Source organism: Narcine bancroftii, chromosome 1, assembly GCF_036971445.1.
Source record: "Narcine bancroftii isolate sNarBan1 chromosome 1, sNarBan1.hap1, whole genome shotgun sequence".
Lineage (NCBI taxonomy): Eukaryota > Metazoa > Chordata > Chondrichthyes > Torpediniformes > Narcinidae > Narcine > Narcine bancroftii.
The window spans coordinates 162,605,396-162,625,574 of record NC_091469.1 but is presented as its reverse complement, the minus strand read 5'-3'; the positions used below and the strand labels follow the sequence as shown (position 1 = coordinate 162,625,574).

The 20,179-nt window shown below is 51.6% G+C and overlaps 1 protein-coding gene across 3 annotated transcripts in view; it reads left to right on the top strand.

Annotated features, from left to right (window-relative positions):
* Positions 1–20,179, top strand: part of LOC138735738 (succinyl-CoA:3-ketoacid coenzyme A transferase 1, mitochondrial-like) — a 118,389-nt gene that overhangs the window by 54,489 nt on the left and 43,721 nt on the right. The window contains exon 2 of one of the 3 annotated variants that reach the window (XM_069884058.1): positions 11,049–11,143. In XM_069884058.1, coding sequence (XP_069740159.1) covers positions 11,129–11,143 — 15 coding nt within the window. In that variant the 5' untranslated portion in view covers positions 11,049–11,128. Of the gene's footprint in view, positions 1–11,048; positions 11,144–14,787; positions 15,070–20,179 lie in introns of those variants that run through there. The other 2 variants (XM_069884080.1, XM_069884069.1) reach the window with 2 other exon arrangements.

Here is a 20,179-nt window from a genome sequence, read left to right as displayed (position 1 = left end):
CATCTGCCCCATCAATCCCCATCTGCACCATCAATTATTGTACCATGAGTTTCTGTTAATAAAATTGAAGTGCCAGTTGATGAAGTAGACAAAGACGATGTGGTCAAACAATAATCATGGCTTTTATTAGCAGAAACTCATGGTACAATAATGAAAGACAATAGATGCAGACACAGTTAGACCCAAGGGGAGTGTCCTTAACAGTAGAGATAATGCACAGCCAATGTTAGTACAGCAAGGCTCGCCAGAGGGGAGACAGGCAGCCTGGCAGACTTTCACCACACAGGCGTTAGCCAGCGCATCCTTTGTTGCTGCGAAGGCGCCCTCCGACTCTTTCGATCAAACCAGGACCCTGTCTTTTGCAGCGATCATCGAGAATAATGGCCGCATGATGCAGGCCGCACCGGGGATGAACCGATGTTAAAAGCTCACATACCAACAAACTCTTGCAGGCCCTTGAGGGTGGTGGGTTTTGAAACCAGACGCACGGCTGTGACACCTGCCCATCAATCCCCACCTGCCCCATCAATCCCCACCTGCCCATCAATCCCCATCTGCCCCATCAATCCCCAACTGCCCCGTCAATCCCCCCTGTCCATCAATCCCCACCTCTCCATCAATCCCCACCTGCCCCTTCAATCCCCACCTGCCCCATCAATCCCACCTGCCCAATCAATCCCACCTGCCCATCAATCCCCACCTGCCTCTTCAATCTCTGTCTGCCTGTCATGGAGCAGACCACCCCCTGACCTACACACCCACCTGCCCCTCCTGTGCTAAAGCCTGCAGACCCCACACTGCCGCCAGTGAGTGGCTTGTCATCTGTTAACCTGCTGTCACAGAGAGAAGTGAGCCTCCAAGCACATACATTTGTTTAAGAGTTCCAAACTCTCTTCTTGGGTAGAAGCTGAGGTCCCCTGAGAGTGACACACACCCCCGTCTCACCCCTGTCTACCTTAAGAGCAGAGAGCCGGCTCTTACCCCACCCATTGACCCACCAGTGCCCTGAAAGCCCTGGAGTCTTTCTGCCGCAAAGGGCATCAAGGAATGTCGGCACAAAGCACACATCTCACAGCAAGCAGGCACCACGTGAGATTGTGTTGGCAGCTAAATTCACCCACAGTTCACCTTCAAAAGCATTTCTTCCCCCTGCGTGAACCTTTTACAGGACTCCTGGCATTGATCGTGAACCTTTTACAGGACTCCTGGCATTGATCGTTAAAAGTGATCATCTACAGTAAATAATAAAGGCTTCAGCTGAACAATGACTGAATCAGGGTACAAGCCCAACACATTGGTTCTGCACCTTTATCTTTGCTCTATAAACGACACACTTTGATCTGCTGAGTTTCTCCAGTGTAGTTTTTTTCACTTCAACAACAGTGCCTGGAGACTTTCAAACAGCGGGGTTAGTAAAAATACCGAGATGCTGCGGGAACTCAGCAGGTCTTGCAGCGCCCATAGGAAGTAAAGATAGGGCATATTAGCAAAGTTTTGGACCTGAGCCCATACAACACTACAGCACAGAAAACAGGCTATTCAGCCCTTCTAGTCTGGGCTGAAACATCATTCTGCTAGTCCCACTGAACTGCACCCAGCCCAGAACCCTCCAGACCTCTCCCATCCACGTATCTGTCCAATGTATTCTTAAAACTTAAGAGTGAACCCGCATTTGCACAGTAAATAACTCGAGAGGCTGAGATGGAGTCACTGATCTGCAGGTTTTTATTCACAATGGACAGATCCTGTGCTGTGACCCGGCCTTTCTGGTGAAGGATCAAGGTGTTAGACAGGGTCAAAAGAGAGAGGGGCTGCTGTTATGAGCCCAAAGGACCCCAAAACCCAGCAGCAGGAGATATTCACCATGACAAATGGTTACTTAAACAAAAATTGTTTTTAATTATCTTTAAACGTGAAAACAGAATAAAACTTTAACTTATCTCTATTAACTTAACTAACCCAAATTAACCCCCTTCTAATTCTAAGTGCATGTGTGTGTGTAAATTTAAGAAAGTTCTTTGGCTCACAGTTCAATCTCACTTCTCCTTCTTCCAAGTTCACTGGTTGCAGGCAATTCTTAGACTGTGCACAGAATTTAACATGTATAAAGTTCACCAGGCTTTGGTGCTTGAAAGGTAAATGTTTACCGCTCGGGAAGGTTCTTGTAGGGTTTGCAGAGAGAGCTTTATTGTTTCACAATGTCTCGCTGATGAAACTTGCCCCATCAGGGTTCTCCAGATGATAACCTCTTTCTTTCAGGCTACACAGAGTTCCTTTCTGTTCCTCTTATTCCCAGAGAAACATCAGACAGATAGCCCTTCCAGCCATCCGCCGCTCTGGAGCTTTCTGCTTCAGTTCTAACAACAAGCTTCTCCTGGCTTGTTACAGCTTTCTGTGTCACACACAGTCCAAGACTCCCTTCTCTCTCCCTCTCTCCCTCTGAGACTCTTAAACTCAAACTCCCAGAAAGCCAATGTGACTCTCTCACTGTTAAAAAAAACACCTGATCTTATCCAGCAAACAATAGGAGTTAGTCTTCTGGTCCATCTGTTGTTATTAGATAAACAAGAACCTCTCAATGACCTTTCTGTGAAGAGGTATTAGGAGACGGCCTGTCTCTTGCTGTGGCTTTAAGACAATAGTCCATTAATTCACTTCATTAACAACCACTTGTGAAATCTCCACAGCATTCTCCATAACTTCTGAAGTCACTGTGAATATGAAATCTCCAGTATTTCAAATAAGATCTGTTTTGAAGTGTGTGGATGTAACCTACTCTACTTTTCCCAATTTATCTCCCCATAACATTCCCAAATAATCCATTACACCACAGGTAACCAGGAAATCAGCAGGTTCACTACATTCCACCACATCAGATGGCAGCTCGTTCCCCTCTCTGAGTGAAGAAGATCCCCCTAAACCTTCCCCCTTTCACCCTAAAGCCATGTCCTCTTGTATTTATCTCTCCCAATCTAAGTTACTCTGCCTGTACCCCTCATAATTTTGTAAACCTCTATCAAATTTCACTTTTGTTCCAGGGAATAACCTTTTTAATCTTCCCCTGTAACAAATCCTTAAGTTCGGGCAACATCCTAGTAAATCTTCTCTGCACTCTTTCAATCTTACTGATAACCTTCCTGTCATTTGGCAACCAGAACTGCACATAATCCTCCAAATTTGGCCTCACCAATGTCTTATGTAACCTCACCATAACACCCCAACTCCTACACTCAATACTTTGATTTACGAAGGCCAAGATGCCAAAAGCTCTCTTCACAACCCTGTCCACCTCTCACACCACTTTCAGGGAATTATGTATCTGTATTCCCAGATCCCTCTGTTCTACCCCATTCCTCAGTGCCCGACCATTTATGACCTTCCTTGGTTTGTCCTTCCAAAATGCAACACCTTGCACTTGTCTCCATTAAATTCCATCTGCCATTTTCTGGCTTATTTTTCCAGTTGGTCCAGATCTCTCTGCAAGCTTTGAAATCCTTCTTCACTGTACACAACGTCTCCAATCTTAGTGTCATCTGCAAACTTGCTGATCCAATTTACCACATCATCATCCAGATCATTGATATAGATGACAAACAACAATGGTCCCAGCACCGATCCCTGAGGTACCACTAGTCACAGGCCTCCAGTCTGAGAAGCATCATCCACCACTACTCTCTCCCATTCAGCTAATTTCAAATCCAATTTACTACCTCTCCATAGTGTCTGATCCTTCTAAACTAACCTCTTGTGCGGGACCTTGTCAAAGGCCTAACTAAAGTCCATGTAGACAACTTTCCTTCATCTACTTTCTTGGTAACCTACTCGAAAAACTCTATAAGATTCGTTAAGCGTGACCTGCCACACAAAAGCCATGCCAACTATGCTTAATCACCCCTTGGCTGTCCAGATACTTGTATATCCAATCTCTCAGACCACCCTCCAATAATATACCTACTGCTGACGTCAGGCTCACCTGTCATTTCCTGCTTTGCATTTGGAACCTTTTTTAAACAAAGGAACAACAAATATCAAAGGCTTCTTTTACTGTCAAGTATTAAAATTGTCATATACATGATATACTTTAACTTTTGCCCCTGCGTGAGAGTAAAGAGTCGCCATGAGCATTGCCTGGCGCCCCTAATAATAGATTCAAGATTCAATTTACTGTCATGTAATAAAGAGAGTGCAATATTACACGAAAGTTGTTTTCACCTGCTGTAAGGCAAACAGATTCAGCATCGGCAGAAATTGCCTGAAATGCCCCTGGCAGTCAGAGAAAGAGAAGCAAAAGAGAGTCGTTTCCCCCCCCCCCCCACCCCCCACCCAGAGTCACGATCAGGAGCCATTCAGAGTCCTCGGCACCCTCTCACATCCCGGTTCCGATGCCTGATGCCCCCTTCAGCCAGTCTATCCAGCCAGTCGGCAGAACTGTGTGAATTCCTAGAGCACAGTTGCCAGAGGCCCGCAGCCTGCATTGGTTCCCCGCTTCGAGGCGTGAGAAGAGAGTCTCTTCAGAGTCGCCAAGTGCCCGTGGATTCGCCTCCAGCGCTACCGCAGCCTCTGCGGCTGCACATGCTCTGGTTCGATCCATCGGCCGCCTGACTTGGAGGGAGGGTGCTGGGGCTGAGGGGTGAGTGGGATGAGCAGGATTTAGTGAGATAGAAACAGGAGAAGTCGGGGGGTATGTTTCTTGAACAGAGAGTGGCAGGGGCCTGGGATGCATTGCCTGCGATGGTGGAGGCTGGAACATTAGGGCCATTTAAGAGACAGGATGGAGGTAAAATAGAGGGTTATGGAGTAGGAAATGTTTAAATATTTTTGGTAGGATCGACACAACATCAAGGGCTGAAGGGTCTGTACTGTGCTGTAATGTTCCATGTTCTGTGATAGACATGATTACTCATTTAATTACATTATTCTTGGTGAAGTAGTGAACTGGATTCGATAATGGCTGGATGGGCGAAGCCAGAGAGTAGTGGTGGATGATGCTTCTCAGACTGAAGGCCTGTGACGAGTGGTGTACCTCTTTGATTTATGAAGGCCAAGATGCCAAAAGCTCTCTTTACAACCCTGTCCACCTGTGACGCTGTGGTGAACACACAACTGAGAGTACATTCAACTGTCTGGTCACACCCATTGGCTGACTGTACCTGTGGCCCCTCCCCCAGACTCCGAATAAAGGTGACTGTTCCACAGCCCCCTCCCTAGTTCAGGACAATTGACCAGCACGGACGTGTCTCCAGTCTATTGTGAATAAAAGCCAATCAGTTTTACATAAATTCCAATCCTTTGGATTTATTGATTGTGCATCAGATGCCACTTTCAGGGAATTCTGTATCTGTATTCCCAGATCCCTCTGTTCTACCCCACTCCTTAGTGCCCGACCATTCACCGTGTACGTCCTTTCTTGGTTGGTCCTTCCAAAATTCAACACCTCGCACTTGTCTACATTAAATTCCATCTGCCATTGGTACAGGGACAATTGTCCCAATATATCAATGATCTGGATGATAATGTGGTTAATTGGATAAGAAAGTTTCCTGACACTAAGATTGGAGACGTTGAGGACGGCGAAGAAGGCTTTCAAAGGTTCAGAGGGATCTGGACCAGCTGGAAAAATGGGCTGGAAAATGGCCGATGGAATTTAATGTAGACAAGTGTGAGGTGTTGCAGTTTGGAAGGACAAACCAAGAAAGGACATACATGGTGAATGGTCGGGCACTGATGAGTGGGGAAGAACAGAGGGATCTGGGAATATAGATACATAATTCCCTGAAAGTGGCGTCACAGGTGGACAGGGTTGTAAGGAGAGCTTTTGGCACATTGGCTTCATAAATCAAAATATTGATTACAGGAGTTGGGATGTTATGGTGAAGTTGTATAAGACGTTGGTGAGGCCAAATTTGGAGGATTGTGTGCAGTTTTAGTCACCAAACTACAGGGAAGATATCAATAAGATAGAGAGAGGGCAGAGAAGATTAACTAGGATGTTGCCCAGATTTCAGGAACTGAGTTACAGGGAAAGGTTAAACAGGTCAGGACTTTATTCCCTGGAGCGTAGAAGAATGAGGAGAGATTTGATGGAGGTATTTAAAATTATGAGGGTGGGTGAGATACAAACAAGAGAACATGGGTTAAGGGTCAAAGGGGAAAAATTTAGGGGAAACTTCTTCAGAGAGTGGTGGGGGTGTGGAACGAGCTGCCAGCTCAGGAGGTGAATGCGAGCTCAGTTTTAACATTTAAGAAGAATTTAGACAGGTACTTGGATGGGAGAGGTGTGGAGGGATATGGACAGGGTGCAGATCAGTGGGACTGGGCAACAAAAATGGCTTGGCACAAACTCGAAGGGCCGAAGGGGCCTGTTTTTGTGCTGTAACTTTCTATGGTTCTATGATTAAGCCATTATGAGAAACTCAGGAATCTATTTTTTCAATGAGTAATTTATTTAAATGCCTTGATAAAAATTTCCAGGATTTTACAGACTTTGTTCAGCTCCTGAAGTAAATTGACTGTGGGTCAAGGCAACTGATGAACCTGGGAAGGAATTGTCCTGAAGTGGAGAAGGAGTTCATATAACAATTACAGCACAGAAACAGGCCAGTTCGGCCCTTCTACTCCATGCTAAAACCTTCCCCAACCTAGTCCCATTGTCCCCCTCCCGGCCCATACCTCTCTCGTCCATGTACCTATCCAACTTTTCCTTAAATGTTAACATCAAGTCCTAATCTACCATTTCGGTTGGAAGCTCATTCCACACTCCCACCATCCTCTAAGTGAAGATATCCCCCTTTTGTTTCCCCTAAACCTTTCCCCCTTCAGTCTCAATCCATATCCTCTTGTTTGAATCTCCTCCACTCTCAACAGAAAAAGCCTCTCCACATTGACTCTATCTATCCCCCTTATAATTTTGAATACCTCTATCAAATCACCCCTCAACCTTCTACGCTCCAGAGAATAAAGTCCCAGCCTGCTCAACCGTTCCCCATAACTCAAACCCTGAAAACCCAGCAACATTCTCATAAACCTCCTCTGCCCTCTCTCTATACTGTTTATATCTTTCCTGTAATTTGGCAACCAAAACTGCACACAATATTCCAAATTTAGCCTCACCAACGCCTTATACAATTTCAACATAACATCTCAACTCCTGTGTTCTCTACTCTGATTTATGAAGCCAACATACTAAATGCCTTCTTCACCACCCTGTCCACATGTGATTCAACGTTTAGGGAATTATGGACCATGACTCCTAAATCCCTTTGTTCCACTGCTCTCCTCAGTTGTCGACCATTTGACGTGTCTGCCCTTTGCTGGTTAGCCTGACCAAAATGTAGCACCTCACATTTATCAGTATTAAACTCCATCTGCCATCTTTCAGCCCACTCTTCTAACTCTCCTATATCCCACTGCAAGCTTTGAAAACCTTCCTCACCGTCCACAACACCACCAATCTTCCTATCATCTGCATACATACTAATCCAATTTATCACCCTATCATCTAGATCATTAATATATATGACAAACAACAATGGACCCAGTACCGATCCCTGAGGCAAATTCACTCGTCACCGGCCTCCACTTTGACAAACGATTTTCCACCACTACTCTCTGGCATCTCCCATCCAGCCATTGTTCAATCCATTTCACTACTTCAACATTAATACTAATGACTGAATCTTCCTAATTAACCTCTTATGAGGAACCTTGTCAAAGGCCTTACTAAAGTCCACTTAGACAATATCCACAGCCTTCTTCTTGTCAACATTCTTAGTAACCTCCTCGAAAAACATGATCTACCACATACAAAACCATATTAACTAATCCTAAGTAATCCCTGTATTTCCAAATAATTGTATATTCCATCTCTAAGAACACTCTCCATTAATTTACCCACCACCGACATCAAACTCACTGGCCTATAATTACCAGCTTTACTTCTGGAGCCTTTTTTAAACAGCGGAACAACATGAGCCACCCTCCAATCCTCTGGCACCTCCCCCATGGCCAGTGACATTTTAAATATTTCTGTCAGACGCCCCACTATTTCAACACTAATCTCCCTCAGGGTCCGAGGGAATATCCTGTCAGGACCCGGGGATTTATCCACCTTGATTCTCTTTAAAATAGCCAGTACCACCTCCTCATTAATCTGTATATTCTCCATGACTTCACTACCAGATTTCCCCACTTCACCTGGCTCACTATTCCATTCCTTAGTGATTACTGAAGAAACAAAATCATTTAAAACTTCCCCCCTCTCTTTTGCTTCCTCACAGAGCTGACCCGTCTGATCCTCAAGGGGCCCAGTTTTATCCCTCACTATTCTTTTACTTTTAATGTACCCGTAGAAACCCTTTAGATTTATTTTTATTTTTACATTTCCTACCAAAGCAGCCTCATCTCTCCTTTTAGCTGTTCCAATTTCTATTCCTCAAGTGCCTCATTATTCCCTGTTGTCCCTCTTCCTTTGAACCAAGTTCCCAATATCCCTAGAAAACCAGGGATCCCTATATCTGTCTCTGTCTCTGCAGGATAGTTTCATTCCACATTCTGCATAATCCAAACCCTCTGGTCAATGAACTGCCCTGGCCACGCTATGGCACAGTTCAATGCAGCTCACAACGTCCTGTGGATCGGATGAAGTCCTATTCTACATCTTTAGTGGTTAAAATGTGACCAGATATTAGGTAAAGGTTAGATAAAAAGTGAGCTGGATGATTTGAGGTGAGTCTCTTGACACAAGGACTAGACTTGTGTTACACAGTGACAGGTCCATCCCCACCAGTACTGTATCCTGGTGTTGTACAGTGACAGACCCGTCCCCACCAGTACCGTACCCCAGTGTTGTACAGTGACAGGCACATCCCCATCAGTAATGTACCCCGGAGTTACACAGAGACAGGCCCGTCCCCACCAGTACTGTACCCCTGTCTTATACAGTGACAGACCTGTCCCCACCAGTACTGTACCCTGGTGTTACACAGTGACAGGCCCATCCCCCAAGTACTGTACCCTGGTGTTGTACAGTGACAGACCTGTCCCCACCAGTACTGTACCCTGGTGTTACACAGTGACAGGCCCATCCCCCAAGTACCGTACCCAGTGTTACACAGTGACAGGCCCATCCCCCCAGTACCGTACCCCTGTGTTGTACAGTGACAGACCCGTCCCCACCAGTACCGTACCCCAGTGTTGTACAGTGACAGGCCCGTCCCCACCAGTACTGTATCCCGGTGTTACACAGTGACAGGCCCATCCCCCCAGTACCGTACCCCTGTGTTGTACAGTGACAGACCCGTCCCCACCAATACCGTACCCCAGTGTTGTACAGTGACAGGCCCGTCCCCACCAGTACTGTATCCCGGTGTTACACAGTGACAGGCCTGTCCCCCCAGTACTGTACCCATGTGTTGTACAGTGACAGACCCATCCCCCCAGTACTGTACCCCAGTGTTACACAGTGACAGGCCCGTCCCCCCAGTACCGTACCCCAGTGTTGTACAGTGACAGACCCGTCCCCACCAGTACTGTATCCCAGTGTTGGACAGTGACAGACCCGTCCCCACCAGTACCGTACCCCAATGTTGTATAATGACAGACCCGTCCCCCCAGTACTGTACCCCAGTGTTACACAGTGACATCTCCGTCCCCCAGTACCATACCCCAGTGATGTACAGTGACAGACCCGTCCCCCCATTACCATACCCCAGTGTTGTACAGTGACAGACCCGTCCCCCCAGTACCGTACCCCAGTGATACACAGTGACAGCTCCGTCCCCCCAGTACTGTACCCCAGTGTTACACAGTGACAGCTCCGTCGCCCCCCAGTCCGTACCCAAGTGTTACACAGTGACAGCTCCGTCCCCCCCAGTCCGTACCCAAGTGTTACACAGTGACAGCTCCGTCCCCCCAGTACCGTACCCCAGTGTTACACAGTGACAGCTCCGTCCCCCCAGTACCGTACCCAAGTGTTACACAGTGACAGCTCCGTCCCCCCCAGTACCGTACCCCGATAATCCCATTTGCCCAACTTGCTGCTGAAGAAGCCCAGGAATTTACATCTCGTGTTTGCTCTCCCAAGGCCCTTTGAACTCCCTTGGCTGGTTGTTGTTAACTCGACTGTCAACAATCGTGTCCACACAACAGGTGTTGTGCTGTGCAACATGGACGTCTGCAGCTTGTTGTAAGAACACAGAAATGCTGGAGGAAGCCAGCAGGCCTCCTTTAAGAAGTGCTCAGGCCCAGACCATCAGTTCTATGTGGTCGCCTCCTATAGACGCCGGGAGACCTGCTGAGATCCTCCAGCGTTTCTGTGTTTTTGCTGCAGCCCTGTCCACATTTTCTCATTACGGTATCTTTAGTTCCTTGGCTCCCGCCCTCCTTTCCACTGATCATGGCCTACGTAAGGCAGTGCCTCTCACACACCTCCTCATGCTGACTGTCTTAAAGCTGGGCTGCTTTGACCTCCCAATGACATTCAGCAGACTGGCTGCCAGTTAACACTGCTCAGTTACCGACCTCATTCTGGTAATAAATATCAGAAAGTCAAGTCAGGCGCTTTCTTCTCTCCTCCCCCAGCCTTTTAATTCAGAGCCCTGCCTGCTTTTTGCACATACCTTGGTGAAGGGCTCAGGCCCAAAACCTCAGTTATACATCTTTACCTCCTGTGGATGCTGTGAGACCTGCTGAGTTCAATTTTTAAAAAAGTTCAATTTTTAAAAAACCTCAGGCCATTTTGGCCCACGAGCCCGCGTCACCCAATCACACCCCACTGACCTACAATCTCCCCCCCCCCCCACCCCCCAGAATGTTTTGAACAGTGGGAGAAAACTGGAGTCACGCAGACACGTGTGAATGGACAAACTCCTTGCAGGCAGCGCGAGATTCGAACCCCGGTCCCGATCACTGGCGCTGTAATGGCATTGCGCTAACTGCTGGGCTGACCAGGCCGCCTCCTCCAGCATCTCTGAGTTTTCCCTGCAAATCCTGGCATCTGCAAACATTTCATTCCTGCATGAAGAATAAATGAAACCTTGTGCTCCCATCAGTAGGCCGTTCATACTGGGACTCGAATAGAAGGCTAAGAATGGAGTGAACATTGTTTTGTGGATGAAACGGCATCAAGGAAATGGAGTGGAGACAGGTACGTTGATTGTCGCTGATGGGAGATGCTGTCATGAGGCTGAACAAGGCTCACGATGCAGGACCTAGTTGAGCGACACCTTCTCTCACTACCTGGACTACTCTGACATGAGAACCGAAGCAGGCCGAATGCTCTTCTCATGACCCAAGGGGATGAATGGCCTCCTCTTTTCCCTGTGCTGGGCTGAATGACTCTGGTATTGCTGTCTAACAGGGAGCTGAGCCCCACTCTCCATGTACCAGTGAAGCAGGTCTGAGGGCTGAATTCCTCCCTTCCTTTCTAAAGTCCCCACCACCTTGCTTCTTCCGTTGCAATGAGTGGACTACGTTTTCCCAAGCTGCGTTCCATCAGCCAGAACATATGTGATGTAGGTGCAGGCATAGGCCACTTGGCCCACTGAGCGTGCTCACCCATTCCATCATGAGCTAATCTGTTCTCCCACTCATGTCCATTCCCTTCTTTTATCTGTTTACAACCCCCCCCCAACCCAAGAGCCGCGGTTTGGCCACCCCTGGCCTATACTGTGCCGTAGTGTTCTATGTTCTATATGTGAAGCGAAGCAGACTCTGGTGGAGGATCTCATCAGGTCAAACGGCATCAATTGGAAATATAGAATGCTTGACATTTTGGGGTGGAACCCTTCACCAAGACTAGGAAATGGGGCAGGGGTCCGTGTGGGGTGGGTGAACCAGGCAGATGACTAACAAAGAAAGAGAGAGCCAAGACAAACCCTGGGGACTGGTGGAGGAAGAGGTGGAATGAGGGCTCATAAAAGGTGAGAATGGTGGTAGAAGAGAGCAGAATGTGATGGGACATGGGAGGGTTGGGGGTAGTGGAATGAGAGATAATCAAAGATAAGGAGGGTGTTGGAATGGGAGAATGAAACAAAACAATGGGGAACAGTGGAAATGGTTTGGAGGGGACATTCTATGCCAGGTAATGTCCTTGGGCTGAACACAGCCCAGGCAGAATTTAAGGTGTGACTATGTTGGGCCTCACTCTGGCTGCAGGGAAGGCCCAGGATAGAAAGATCGGTGTGGGAATGGGAAATGGAAAATGGGAATGAGAATGGGAAATGGGATGGGAATGGAAAATGGGAATATGAATGGGAATGGGGTAGAAATGGGAATGAGAAACTGGGATGGGAAATTGAAATTGGAAATGGGAATAGAAAATGGGAATGAGAATGGGAAATGAGATGGGAATGGGGGATGGGAATTGGAAATGGGAATAGGAATGGGAGCAGATAAGGATGTCACGGAGGGAGAGAACCCTCGGTAGGTGGAAAGGGGCAGGGAGGGGTACATGTGGCTGAGTGCAGCTGGAGGAGATGAAGGACAACGATGTGCTGAAGTGGAGGCTGGTGGTGGAAAGGTGAGGGATATAACTGTAACCCTCCGATAGAGAACATTATAGTGCAGTACAGGCCCTTCAGCCCACCATGTTCTGCTGGCCTATATCAACCTACACAACATCAAACTCATCCCTTCCACACCCCATATTCCCTACTCTTCTGCACCCTTCCCATCGATTGTATCATTCCCAAAGCTGCACTCAATGCTCCAAGAGCAGCCTCACCAACACCTTGCACCTTGTGACACGAGGTCCCTGCTCCTGCACTCAGTGCCCTAATTGAAAAGGGCAAGTGTGCCCACCCCCACCCCGCCCTGCTCCTGTTGGGATTTGTCTTCGAGGACACACCTACCTCCGCACTGAACAAAGGATTTTTCTCAATGCAGGAGATGGTGACGATGACTTAAATCAGCGGCCTCAGCCAGAGGTGAGCGGGCAGAGATATAAGGGCATAGAACATTACAGCACAGAGACAGGCCCCTTTGGCCCTTCTAGTCTGGGCCGAACAATTTTTATGCCCAGTTCCACTGACGCGCAACAACTCTGTAGCCCTCCATCCCCTTCCCATCCATCTACCTGTTCAAATTCCTCTGAAATGTTCAAATTGAGGCCGCATTCTGCACTTCAGCTGGCAGCTTGTTCCACACCCCCACCCCTCTCTGTGTGAAGAGGTTCCCCCTGAACTTTTCCCCTTTCACCCTTAATCCCTGTCCTCTGGGTTGTATCTCACTCACCCTCAGTGGAAAAAGCCGACCTACATTTACTCTGTCTGTTCCCCTCATAATTTTAAATACCTCGATCAAATCTCCGCTCATTCTTCTACGCTCCAGGGAATAAAGTCCTAACCTGTTGAACCTTACCCTCTAACTCAGTTCCTGAAGTCCGGGCAACATCCTAGTAAATCTTCTCTGCCCTCTTTCCATCTTATTGATATCTTTCCTGTAGTTCGGTGACCAAAACTGCACACAATCCTCCAAATTTGGCTCTTTTTTTGTTGAAAACTTTATTTATAATCAATAATAAATCACACATACAAAATACAATGCAGTACATATTTTATCCCATAAAACTCCCCGACCCCTATCCTTCCCACCCCACCCCACCCACCACTAAACTACCCCAAAAAAAGGAAGAAAGAGAAAGCGGAGGAGAACCATTAAAGCGGTACATTCAGGTATTTGTCGTGGTTCGGGACCACGCCACCAATGTATGGGGAAAATAAATCTTAATGATTGGGAAGCATCCAATCCATATATGGGCTCCAAACTTTAACAAGAAAAGGATAATTATTTTGTAAGTTATATGTTATCTCCTCTGAGTGATGGTCAAACCCATCTTTTTTTTCCCCCATCCAACTATCTTTCAAAATTTTCAAAGTTTGGGGTCCACAGACACCTGCGCTATCAGCGATTCTGCGGATTAACGAATTGCGTTCTAAAGAGGTTTCAGCGTATCAGCAAAAGCAGGAGATATCATAATGTCTCAGAGTCCAAACCATGGGGGAGGAATCTAGATCCACGCAAGGTGTTCATTGGATGCGATCAGAAATGGAGAGATGACGGGGGAAGGAAGGGCGTGGGGGGGTGTTAACGAGAGCCAGAGGAGTCGAGGTGGATGCCATCCGGTTGGAGAGTGCCCAGTCGGGAGATGAGGTGCCGTTCCTCCGATGAGTGGGTGGGTCTGGCTGGGTGCACGAGGCCACGGACGGAGGTCTCGGCAAGGGGACTGGGGTGGGGAATTGAAATGGGGTGGCCACTGGGTGGCTCTGTGGAGAAGCAGCCTGGGCGATCACTTTGCTGATCTCCCCGCTGTGCCCTCCTCCGCGTCGGAGAGACTGGGCTCCGCTGGGCATCCCGGCTCTGTACGCCGCAGTAGCCGAGTGGCCCCCCCCAGCCCTCCCTATTTCATTCCCCTGCCCCCATTCGCCTTGCCGGCAGGCCCGCCCGTGGCCCTCACGCGCTGCCAGACTTGAGACCACCGTAAACTGGAGGACCGACACCGTCTTCCGCCTGGGGCGCCGTCCAACCGGGTGGCGTTAACATCGACCTCTCTGGCTTCAGTTCACCCCACCCCCACCCCCCTTCCCTCCATTCCCTGTCTCCTTTCGCCCAGACATGTTGAGGGTCTGGATTCCTCCCCCATGGTTTGGACTCTGCAGCCCCGACAGGTCGGCGACATCTCTTTGTCTCCTATGGATGCGAGAAAGACCCTTGGCTTGTGTTTCAGTGCGAGGCGGCAGGTCCGGGCGCTCCCGCAGCGGCGCTGGCCCGGGAGTTTGATTGACAGTTTTCGGGTGCGCGACTTTAAAGCGCTGGGGAGCGGCCAGGCTGAAGCGGAGACTCGGGGGGAGGGCAGGGAAGGGTGGTCGTGGGTGCTGGGTGGGGGGCGAGGAGCGAGGGGCGAGGCTGCTGCACGTGTGGCCACAGCTCGGCTTTAAGGCTGCAGCCGCGGTGCCGGGAAGACTCGCAGCTATTTTGTGCCTCGGCTCTGGGACGCGGGCGCTCGCTGGATCCATGGCGGCTTGGCGCAGCGCACTGGCGGCGGGGGGCCGCGGCTGGAGCCGTCTCAGGCGGGTAAGGAGGCAGCGGAGCGCCCGGGGTGCAGGGGAGGGAGGGAGAGAGCACCCCGGGGTGCAGGGGAGGGAGGGAGAGAGCACCCCGGGGTGCAGGGGAGGGAGGGAGAGAGCACCCCGGGGTGCAGGGGAGGGAGGGAGAGAGCACCCCGGGGTGCAGGGGAGGGAGGGAGAGAGGGCGCCCCAGGATGCAGGGGAGGGAGAGAGAGAGAGAGAGAGTGGGGGGCACCCCAGGGTGCAGGGGAGGGAGGGAGAGAGGGCGCCCCGGGGTGCAGGGGAGGGAGGGAGAGAGGACCCCGGGGTGCAGGGGAGGGAGAGAGGACCCCGGGGTGCAGGGGAGGGAGGGTGCCCCGGGGTGCAGGGGAGGTAGTCCTGGGGTGCAGGGGAGAGAGGGCGCCCCAGGATGCAGGGGAGGGAAAGAGAGAGAGAGAGGTGGGGCACCCCAGGGTGCAGGGGAGGGAGGGAGAGAGGGCGCCGGGTGCGAGGGAGGGAGAGAGCAGCCCAGGGTGCAGGGGAGGGAGATAGAGAGGGCACCCCGGGGTGCAGGGGAGGGGGGAGAGAGCACCCCGGGGTGCAGGGTAAGGAGGGAGAGAGGGTGCCCCGGGGTGCAGGGGAGGGAGGGAGGGTGCCCCAGGGTGCAGGGGAGGGAGGGAGGGTGCCCCGGGGTGCAGGGGAGGGAGGGTGCCCCGGGGTGCAGGGGAGGGAGGGAGACCCGGGGTGTAGGGGAGGGAGAGAGCACCCCGGGGTGCAGGAGGAGAGAACACCCTTGGGTGCATGGGGGCAGAGAGAATCCTGGGATGCAGGGAGTGAGGGGGGGGGGGAGAGAGAGTGAGAGAGAGAGCAAGCGAGAGCCCTGGGATGCAGGGTGTCGGAGGGGGGGTGAGAGAGAGACCCCTAGGATGTTGGGGGGGTGGAAAGAGAGAGATCCCTGGGATGTGTGGGGGGGGGGGAGAGAGGGAGAGAACCCTGGGGCATGCACTAGAGGGGCTCTCTTTCCCCACCCCCCTTCCCCCCCCCCCCAGTGCTCCACTGCTCTCAATCTCTCCTCCTGTAAGGGGGGAGAAGACCCCTGGGTGGAGGGGAAGAGAGATCCCCAGGGTGCAGGTGGAGAGAGAGCGCCCCAGGGTGCAGGTGGAGGGAGAGCGCCCCAGGGTGCAGGTGGAGAGAGAGCGCCCCAGGGTGCAGGTGGAGAGAGAGCGCCCCAGGGTGCAGGTGGAGAGAGAGCGCCCCAGGGTGCAGGTGGAGAGAGAGCGCCCCAGGGTGCAGGTGGAGAGAGAGCGCCCCAGGGTGCAGGTGGAGAGAGAGCGCCCCAGGGTGCAGGTGGAGAGAGAGCGCCCCAGGGTGCAGGTGGAGAGAGAGCGCCCCAGGGTGCAGGTGGAGAGAGAGCGCCCCAGGGTGCAGGTGGAGAGAGAGCGCCCCAGGGTGCAGGTGGAGAGAGAGCGCCCCAGGGTGCAGGTGGAGAGAGAGCGCCCCAGGGTGCAGGTGGAGAGAGAGCGCCCCAGGGTGCAGGTGGAGAGAGAGCGCCCCAGGGTGCAGGTGGAGAGAGAGCGCCCCAGGGTGCAGGTGGAGAGAGAGCGCCCCAGGGTGCAGGTGGAGAGAGAGCGCCCCAGGGTGCAGGTGGAGAGAGAGCGCCCCAGGGTGCAGGTGGAGAGAGAGCGCCCCAGGGTGCAGGTGGAGAGAGAGCGCCCCAGGGTGCAGGTGGAGAGAGAGCGCCCCAGGGTGCAGGTGGAGAGAGAGCGCCCCAGGGTGCAGGTGGAGAGAGAGCGCCCCAGGGTGCAGGTGGAGAGAGAGCGCCCCAGGGTGCAGGTGGAGAGAGAGCGCCCCAGGGTGCAGGTGGAGAGAGAGCGCCCCAGGGTGCAGGTGGAGAGAGAGCGCCCCAGGGTGCAGGTGGAGAGAGAGCGCCCCAGGGTGCAGGTGGAGAGAGAGCGCCCCAGGGTGCAGGTGGAGAGAGAGCGCCCCAGGGTGCAGGTGGAGAGAGAGCGCCCCAGGGTGCAGGTGGAGAGAGAGCGCCCCAGGGTGCAGGTGGAGAGAGAGCGCCCCAGGGTGCAGGTGGAGAGAGAGCGCCCCAGGGTGCAGGTGGAGAGAGAGCGCCCCAGGGTGCAGGTGGAGAGAGAGCGCCCCAGGGTGCAGGTGGAGAGAGAGCGCCCCAGGGTGCAGGTGGAGAGAGAGCGCCCCAGGGTGCAGGTGGAGAGAGAGCGCCCCAGGGTGCAGGGTGTTGTGGGGGGGGAGAGAGGTAGAGAGAGAGCCCTGGGATGTGGGGGGGGGGGTGGGAAAGAGAGAGAGAGAGAGAGAGCCCTGGGATTGGGGGGGGCAGGGAGACCACTGGGATGTGTCGGAGGGGAGGGAGAGAGGGGGAGCGCCTTGGGGCATGCACAAGAGGGCATTTGCACCCTGGGACATCGGGGCTCTCTCTTCCCCCCCCCCCCCACCTCCCCCAGCTCTTCACTGCCCTCAATCTCTCTCTCCCCCCATAAGGGGAGAAGACCCCTGGGTGCAGGGGAAGAGAGTTCCTTGAAGTAGGGGGAGAGGGATGTTGGAGCCATCGAGGGGCTATCGCGGGCACAGAGACCTGGGCTTTCCTGATGACCATTCACTCTCCCTTTATCCCCTGCCGACGCATTCGATCAGCCCCATGGTCAGGGTGCATTTACAGGGGCAGTGGCTTGGTTTTGCTCTGGTTTGCAGCAGGTGTGAGTGAGCGTGTGTCTCCATGGTTCAGTGTGCGCGCGCGCTTTTCCCTGAGTGTGTACATGTTGGATGGACCCAGTTCCTGTGAACACAGCCTCAGTTTTCAGGTTTGGGGAATAAGTGCGCCAGTATCTGCGGGATAGTTGAGGGGGTGGGGATGTGGAAGTCATGACTTGTACCTGTTCCCCACCCCCTGTTACACTGCAGCTGTGTCCTGCCCTTCAGAAGCTGAAGTTGGGTGGGAGGGGTGGGGGGAGGGTGGAATGCTGTTCTGGCAACTTTACACAGTGCAGCGTGTTGTTTCTGCTGAGCTAAGCCGTCGTGGTTTATCTCACTACCTGCCTCTCCATCTCCCACACCTTCTCACCCCACCCTGGCCCCAACTTTATGACATGGTTCAAGTTCATTATCCTCTGACTGTACATGTCCAACCCGACGAAGCCGCCTTCCTCCATACAACGGAGCACACACAGACATTAGCATATAAATGATCACATTCATCCATAAAGATTTGATATAAAATCCACATCAATATTTTGGAATAATTTCCCCGGTTATAAGATAGCGTGCATCGACCTGCCAGCTTGTTGGAAAAAGCTATTTCCATCCTGGCTGTGCTCATTTTGAGGCTTGTCACAAGACCTAGGCGCAGCTCGTCGAGGCTGCCCTGTCATTCACTCATGAGCTGATCCGTTTCCCCCCTCGGCCCCACTGCCCGGCCTTCTCCCCATGACCTTTGGTGCCCTGGCTAATCAAGAACCTATCGATCTCGGCCTTAAATACACCCAATGATCCATCCTCCACAACTGCCTGTGGCAACAAATTCCACAGACACCTATCTTTGTCTCAGAGCCAACAGCACAGAAACAAGCCCCTTCATTCCTTCTGGTCCATGTCAAACCATTATTTTTATGCCCAGTCCCACTAACCTGCACCCAGTTTGTTGCCTTCCAGACCCCTCTCATCCACATGCCTGTCCAAATGTTAAAGTTGAGTCCGCATTCACCACTTCAGCTCGTTCAGCACTCCCACCGTTCTAAACCTTTCACCCTTAACCCATGTCCTCTGGTTTGTATCTCACTCACCCTCAGTGGGAAAAGCCGACCTACATTTACTCAATTTTAAATTCCTCCATCAAATCTCCCCATTATTCTCAGAACCTGTTTAACTGTTCCCTGTAACTGAAGTCCGGGTAACATCCTAGTAAATCTTCTCTGTCCCCTCTAACCCCTCTCTTCTTGGAGGCTTCAGACCCAAAACATTGCTGACCATTCCCCCCCCCCCACCCCAGGACGCTGCCTGACCCACTGAGTTCCTCCAGCAGGAGTTGGCTGAAGATTCTTGCATCCACAGCCTGTCTCATGGGTTTAAGCGTCGCACTTGTCCTCGCTTTGACCACCTCCTCTGGTGGCTCGATCCACACACCACTATCCTCTTTGAGAAGAAGGTACCCCTGTGTCTAGCTCTGGTCACCTCACTACAGGAAGGATGGAGAAGCTACGGAGAGGGTGCAGAGGAGATTCACCAGGATGTTGCCTAGATTGGGAAACAAGGCAAGGTGAACAAAACTGGGACTTTTACGAGGACGAGAGGTGAGAGGTAATTTGGTTCGCCCGCTCTACCATTGGGGTCTTGGTTGGATTGTTCTTTGTCAGAGCCCTCAACCTTACCGCCAAGATTGGCCTTACCCCAGGAGCAGAGCTCCAGACGGCATCACTCTCGGGATCCCAGGGCCACCCAAGCTTCTCCACCACAGAGGAGTCTTGATAGAGGTCTACAAGATTCTGAGAGGCATAGATAGGGGGGCGACGGCCGGCAGGATCAGCAAACACCAGAGGATGTGTGTATAAAGTGAAGAGAGGGAGGTTTGGGGAGACGTCAGGGGTAAGTGATGGGGGCCTGGAATGCCTTGCTGGGTATGGTGCTGGAGGCTGGAACATTAGGGGCATTTAATAGACTCTTAGATAGGCACGTGGATGGAAGAAAAATAGAGGGTTACGGGTTAGGGATTACATGCTTAGGGTGGCCCGGTCAGCGCAACGCCTTTACAGCGCCAGTGATCGGGACTGGGGTTTGAATCTCAAATTGTCTGTAAGGAGTTTGTACGTTCTCCTCATGTCTGCGTGGGTTTTCCCCAGGGGCTCCAGTTTCCTCCCACCATTCAGAATGTACCGGGGGTTGTAGGTTAATGGGGTGTAAATTGGGTGGCACGGGCTCATGGGCCGAAATGCTGTACGTCTGAAAGTTTCCATACCTTAACGAAGGGCTCAGGCCCGAGACGTTGCTTATGTATTTTTGATACATTAAGTACACTTTGACCTGAGTTTCTCCAGCACTGTGTTTTCACTGGTTACGAGGTGGGAAGGATTTAGTATTTCCTTGGTAGGAATATATTGATTGACACACATCAAGGGCCGAAGGGC